General features: G+C 42.8%; 1 protein-coding gene across 1 annotated transcript; it reads right to left on the reverse strand.

Annotated features, from left to right (window-relative positions):
• Positions 1-975: 975 nt before the first annotated feature.
• LOC142245741 (olfactory receptor 5V1-like) lies at positions 976-6,375 on the reverse strand. The gene is made up of 2 exons (XM_075318726.1): positions 6,051-6,375; positions 976-1,919 (listed from the first exon to the last, which is right to left on the reverse strand). The coding sequence occupies exons 1-2, from the start codon at positions 6,373-6,375 to the stop codon at positions 976-978; spliced, it is 1,269 nt and encodes a 422-aa protein (XP_075174841.1).
• Between the last annotated feature and the right edge of the window lie 678 nt (positions 6,376-7,053).

Genomic DNA, 7,053 nt, shown 5'->3' on the forward strand with positions numbered 1-7,053 from the left:
CTCACATGGCTATATTGATGGAAAAATATAAAAATTATGGCTTTTGGAATAAGGGAAGGAGAAGATGAAAAAGGGAACCTCTCAGGTGCAATATGTACCCAGAACCACGAGTAGTTCTGGGTGGATATTGCTAATCCCTGCCTAACCGTCCCTGTATATACTAGCATAGATAAAGGGATCTTCAGAAAAAGTATTTCTAAAGATCGTTTGTTATATGCTAATGAGGCCAGGGACTATTTCCCTTTACTAGTCGGCCCTGTGGGCGTACTAACATGCTAATGCGATGCCACAAATACCTCACTCTCAATGGTGGTCGGCAGAGGATGAATGCACCCTGGGCATGATCCGGATTCCCCAGGACTTCTGATCGTGTGCACTAAACTGATGCCCGGTGTAAGCTTCCTGGCTTTAGTGAGGTATAGTGCTTATGACCAGAAGTGTTGGGTACTCCGGATCAGGCGCAGTGCGCATCCATCAGCCGCCATCACGAGTGAGGTATGTGCAGCGTCGCTGCGCATTCATTAGCATATTAGTACGCCCACAGGGGCATGTTACCATGCTATGTGGGCGGACTAGCTAAAGGAAGTAACGCCCTTGCGACCAATCCCTGGTCTCATTAACATATAATAAACAATCTTTAGAAATACCTTTTCTACAGATCTCTTTATCCATACTAGTGTATACAGGGACGCATAGGCAGGGATTAGCAATATGCACCCAGAACTGCTCAGGGTTCTGGGTGCATATTGCACCTGACAGGTTCCCTTTAAAAAAAAGTTCTTAAAGAGTTAAAATATGATGCATACATAGCATAACTAGGTAATTTCCTTTTGCAATAATTCTAGCTATGGTAAGAGCGACGATGCCATATATAAAACAAATCTTGTTTCTCGTCATGCATACATGTGTAGCTAGTTGATATTCCTTGTTTTAATGAAAAATTAAATTATGTAACATTATATGTTGTTAAGAATTTTAACAATGATGTTTTCTAAGGATGACTTTAGTTAGAGCTTGATGAACATCTTTATTTCTCAAGCTATATATGATTGGATTTAACATAGGAGTAATGATTCCATATAGAATAGGAACAACACGATCCTGGTCAAGGGAATAAGTGGATGTAGGCCGAATATATGTAAACACAATTGTTCCATAGTACAGAATGACCACTACCAGATGAGAGGCACAAGTCGAAAATGCTTTTTGTCTTCCTGTTGTGGTCCCTATTTTCAAAATTGATTTAACAATAAAAATATATGACAAAATAGTTAACAAAAAAGATCCCACAATCACTGACCCTCCAGCAGTATACACGACAACTTCATTTATAGTAGTATCAGCACAAGATAGGGCAAGAAGAGGTGGTATGTCACAGAAAAAGTGGTTCAGAGACCTAGACCTGCAAAATGGTAACCGGAATGTGAAGACTGTATGAGCGAGCGAATTCATTAGACCAATAATCCAACAGAGTGTAGCAAGTATCATGCACATTTTCCAGCTCATGACTTCAGTGTAACGCAGTGGCATACAAATAGCCACATAACGATCTCCGGCCATAGCAGCAAGTAGAACACATTCAATCCCACCAAAAGATATAAAGGAGTATAACTGAACAACACAACCAAAGAAAGAGATGCTTTTCACATCAGACAAAAAATCTAAAAGAAGTTTAGGGACAGTGGAAGTTGTGTAGCACACATCTACGATGGAGAGATTACGCAAGAAGAAGTACATTGGAGAGTGGAGGGTTGAAGACAATGTGATTGTAATAACCATCAGAGCGTTGCCTAGAACTGTGACTACATAAACCACCAAGAAGAACACAAATAGGATTAATTCAGTTTTAACATTGTCAGTCAATCCAAGCAAGGTAAAATCCTTGAGCCATATGGTCTGGTTGTTTGCCATGCATTTGTCTAAAAAAGATACAATACAATGATATTGGTATTAAACATGGTTTTGACATAAATTTGACTAATTAAGAGAAGTACATCAGACAATCCCAGACAAGTTTTTGTGCTAGGAAGAATTATACGTTTGCTCCTTGGATCAGTGTGAGGCTGAGTTCACTTGTCTTGTAATCATCCGTTAGAAGAACAGATCCTTCAGAGATCCATTAGCAAATGCAAATGCAACTTTCTTGTCCAGTGTTAAATAGCTGATTTCTGCCAGATCAGTTAATGGATTGCTATTTATCTTCCATTTGTAACGGATCCTGTAAGAAAAGAATGATCAATTACAAATGAAAGAATAATGGATGGCTAAAGAGCCATCCATTAACGGCAGACTTTAGTTATTTAACAATGGACAAAAAAAGTTGTGTTTCCTGAATATTTTTCCCAATGGATATCTGCAGGATCAATTCTAACGGATGATGAGGACATGTGACCTCAGCCTAATATGATATACAGCTATGTTTTCTTACCTGACAAAAGAGAGCAACAGTCTAAAATAATATATGTGTTGTGTTTTTAGTTTTGCTGATCTACAGTGTGTATTGACAGCAATGCAATGGTTTTATATAAGAGGAGCATACAGTATTTATAGGCATCCCTTGTTTCCCAGGAGTAATCTTTTGCTACACCTTTGAGAATAAGCTTCACAAAGAAACAACCATTTAAGCAAGTTTATTTTAAAGGCATATGTAAATCAGATTATTTTGCACATAGAGTTGCAGTTACAATTATTTAACCCCTATTGCAAATTAAGCTAGTAAGTAGTGATGAGCAAACCCACAGATACCTGGGATCAGCAGATCCAAACGCATTTAAAAAAAACAACTCAGTTCAGGCCTGGAATTAATCCCGAATATCTGGCCAGACCCTGATACCCATATAAGTCTATGGGGACCAGAATCATGCACTTTATAATGGTGGTATAAAAGCCTAAGGGGATTAGAGCATACACATTATACTTACCAGTCTCCACGTGGCTGTAACACTACACTAATTAGCCTCATGCATATGCACTGCTTACCCCACCCCTCGGCAGTCACAGTGTCTGTTGATTGATTGCAGTCAGACCGCGCTCTCTTCTTGTGTATTAGCATGTCTGACTGCGTGCAATCACAGATGCTGTGTGTGTGTCTATATTGGTGTAAAAGTAAATAAATAAATAATTATTTATTATGATACCCATCACAGATAAAGCATTTTGCTTCAGGCTGCAGCCCCAGCCTTGTGCTTATTTTGGCTGTATATCAAAATAAGAGGGATGTTTTTTTTAATTAGTTAATTTAAAAAAAAAAATGGCTTGTGATACCAAGCCATTATACTGCCAACAGCTGGGAGATCGTATTCTCAGGCTGGGCAGGCCCATGGTTTTTGGGCTCCCAGCCTAAAAAAAGCATCCAGTCCTTACATATTTTCTGTAAAGAGCACCGACATGCAGGAACGGGGAGTCGACTATATGCCCAAGCATCTCGCCGGTACACAGAGATGCTCAAATGAGCACCGCGTACCGGAGAAATGCACTGACAGGACATAGCAGGACGTCTAGCCATGTGACCAGTCTGTAGCCAATGAAATCATAGACACGTGACTGGTCTCATGCTATGACGACGTCAATGAGGGTCCTATCATCAGTGCTGGTTACTGGGAGGGCGCAGCGATGATTGGAAGGAAAAGCGGCGGGAGTAAGAGTGTAGAACGCGTCACGGGGACTTGTAAGTATAATGGCAATGTTTATTAACTGTATGTGTATATGTATAATGTGTTTTTATGTGTTTGTGTTTGCCTGTCATTGTTTTCAATGGGGTTCGAAGGTGTTCATCGAACGCTCGTCGAACGTTCGCCGAAATGAGCCGCTGTTCGACGAACCGAACTCGAACACTAGGGGGTGGCTCAACACTACTAACGACCCTGGCAGGTACTCTGCAAACTTCTCAGTCATGGCCAACACAAAGGCTAGCAACTCTATCTTGAACAAGCTGCAATTCTTGAGACTCTTCTCTGAGTCCCATAGGTACTGACTGGCATTGGCAATCACCCATTCATGTATTCATGTCTCTCCTGGACCTGGGCCAACACTGCTCCAAGACCATAGAGACTCCCGTCTGCGTGTAACACAAAGGGTTGAGAATAGTCTACATAGTACATTATAGGAGTATTTGTCAATGTGAGCTTCAGTGTCTTGAATTACTTTTCTGTCTTGTTTCCCTGTGGGTCAGCTGATTCTTGGAACCTTCTGCTGTTTCTGTCAATTGCATATGCAGTTGTAATACGGTTTTTGCAAAGTCCTTAATAAACTTTCTTTAATACCGTGACAGGCCCAGGAATGTTCTTAATTCTTTCAACGTTGTAGACAAAGACCACTTTGCACAATGGCCACCAACTCGCTTTGGCAAGGTACACACCCTTGCTATAGATTGTATGTCTGAGGTACTCAATTTCCTTCTGGAACAAATGACATCTGTGAGGCTTTATCTTCAGCCCATGTTTCTGAAGGCTTTTTAGAACCTGCACAAGTCTAGCAAAGTGCTCTTCAAATGTGGTTGAGTAAATTATGATGTTGTCGAGGTATATTAGCGTCACTTCAAGGTTCAAGTCTCCAAGACACTTTACCATCAATCGATGCATTGTTAGTTGGGGATTAGTTAGCCTGAACGGCATCCAATTAAATTTTAACAGTCCCGAAGAGCAGATGAAATGAGGAAACAAAAAAGAGACAAAATAATGCTCCTGTTACAATGATCATTGACATACAATACGGCCCTTATTGGACCGGACTCACCAGATAGGGTTGTGCAAGCCTGCAAAACCCCAGTATTCAGCTTATTTGCAACTGACAGGTCATTCGCAGATACTCAGGGAAACAACTCCTCTTCAACACATGGAGGGGGTTGTGCACCCCTGCACAACACCGGTGTTAGCTCCAAGATCCAGTGTTAGCTCCAGGTCCGTGGGACCCTCCTGTTGGCAGGTTAGAAGGACTGCTTGAATGAACAGCATGAACAGCAAGAACAGCATGCTGTTCTTTCTTATTCTGTTTTGTCCTGATGAAGAAGGTGGTTATGCCTTCGAAACGCGTTGACTTGTGAAAATAAAGGAAAGGATTTCATCGCACCTCCTGGAATTGTGGTTTTTAGCGGAGCATTAAGCCCATTTTTATTCACCCACCCTGTGATTAGAAAAAATATATTGAACTATCATTTATTTCACACAACATGCTTCTGAGGCAGCCTCAGAAACATGTGTGAAATAAATGATAGTTTAATATATTTTTCTAGCCTCTCTGCTTTCAGCACCCATTAATACAGCTTTTTTTATTTTCTTGCTATATTTGAAGAGCAGATGAAAGCAGTCTTTAGCTGATCTTGCTAGGCCAGAAGAACTTGCCAGTAGTCGCTGGCCAAGTCAAGAGAAGACAAGTATCTAGCCTTCCCTAATGTGGACAGGGACTTCTCTATCCTCAGTCGATGGTATGAATTTAGAACCATACAGGCATTCAACCGCCAATATGACACACTTAGGCGGGCTTTGCACGTTGCGACATCGCAAGCCGATGCTGCGATGTCGCACACGATAGTCCCCGCCCCCGTCGCAGCAGCGATATCCTTGTGATAGCTGCCGTAGCGAACATTATCGCTACGGCAGCTTCACATGGACTCACCTGTCCTGCGACCGTCGCTCTGGCCGGCGAGCCGCCTCCTTATTAAGGGTTCGGGTCGTGCGGCATCACTACGACATCACATGGCAGGCGGCCAATAGGAGCGGAGGGGGGGAGATGAGCGGGATGTAAACATCCCGCCCACCTCCTTCCTTCCGCATATCCTACGGAAGCTGCGGTGACGCCGGTAGGACATGTTCCTCGCTCTTGCGACTTCACACACAGCGAAGTGTGCTGCCGCAGGAGTGAGGAACAACATCGAGCCTTTACACACTACGATGTCGCATGCGATGCCGGAAGTACGTCATTTTCAATTTGACCCCCACCGACATCGCACCTGCGATGTCGTAATGTGCAAAGCCCGCCTAAATCTCAGAGTTCCATCCTTTTGTTGGACCAATATAATGGCAGCCGCCCAAGGACTCTGACTCTCATATCACCCCATTTTGCAGCATGTGAGACAATGGATCCTTCACTTCTTGATACATTCTGAGCTGGAATTTGATCGTATCTTTTTTGTACGGGGTCTGTCTGTAGAGATTTTATTCTGGATAACATCAGTACATGCAATGCAAATTCATTGTTGTGTCGAGTGAACATTTCTTGAGATTGTCCTAGCAAGTCGTCCACTTGTCCCACTTGTCTGTTTGAAAATTCAGATACATCTGCTTTCATCTGTCCTAGAATTTGACAGAAGTCTCTTGTTTTACAACCCCTCTTCTTCTGCTTAATGGACACCAACAATGTACACAGGTCACCATCCATAGGGGCAACTTCCTGACACCCAATCTAGTGGGATTCTCATGCATCATGCAGATTTGTGATACTTTTTTCCTGGGATCCCGCCATAGGTTTGTTCCATTGAAATAATGCATCTCCCCAACACTCCTCTGTGACATACGGTTGCTAGGGTGTAAACGACCAGCAGTCTCGGCATTACTTCTCCCATTGTCTGTGGTTCAACCTGCACTTCCACTCCTTCCATGCATGTTCGGGCCCGGCACTGGCATAGTGAGCATTGTCTGGTCATGTGACACAGTTAGGATGGTTTTAATGGGTACCACTAATTTTCCTAGATGTTGGGAAGTGACTGGTGATCTTTGGATTTGACGAGGCCAGATTAGCTGTTGGAATGCTCTTCTAGTGGGTTGGTGCCGAGTAGAGTTGAGCGCGGTTCGCGGTTCGAGGTTCTCCAGTTCGCGGCTCGAGTGATTTTGGGGGCTGTTCTAGATCGAACTAGAACTCGAGCTTTTTTGCTAAAGCTCGATAGTTCTAGATACGTTCGAGAACGGTTCTAGCAGCAAAAAAAACAGCTAATTCCTAGCTGGCTTTCCGCTGTAATAGTGTAAGTCACTCTATGACTCACACTATTATGACATTTCAGTGTATAGTGTGCGGGAACAGCGCATTCAGATCATTGCTGTATGTATAATGGCGATCACC

Source organism: Anomaloglossus baeobatrachus, chromosome 1 (genome assembly GCF_048569485.1).
Source record: "Anomaloglossus baeobatrachus isolate aAnoBae1 chromosome 1, aAnoBae1.hap1, whole genome shotgun sequence".
NCBI classification, from domain to species: Eukaryota; Metazoa; Chordata; class Amphibia; order Anura; family Aromobatidae; genus Anomaloglossus; species Anomaloglossus baeobatrachus.

Excerpts from the sequence above, each read along its gene's own strand:
- LOC142245741 (XM_075318726.1), bottom strand. The coding sequence starts at position 6,375 with ATGGATGGTGACCTGTGTACATTGTTGGTGTCCATTAAGCAGAAGAAG. Across the intron at positions 1,920-6,050 it reads CTCACATGCTGCAAAATGGG|ACAAATGCATGGCAAACAAC; the intron begins GTGATATGAGAG and ends TATCTTTTTTAG.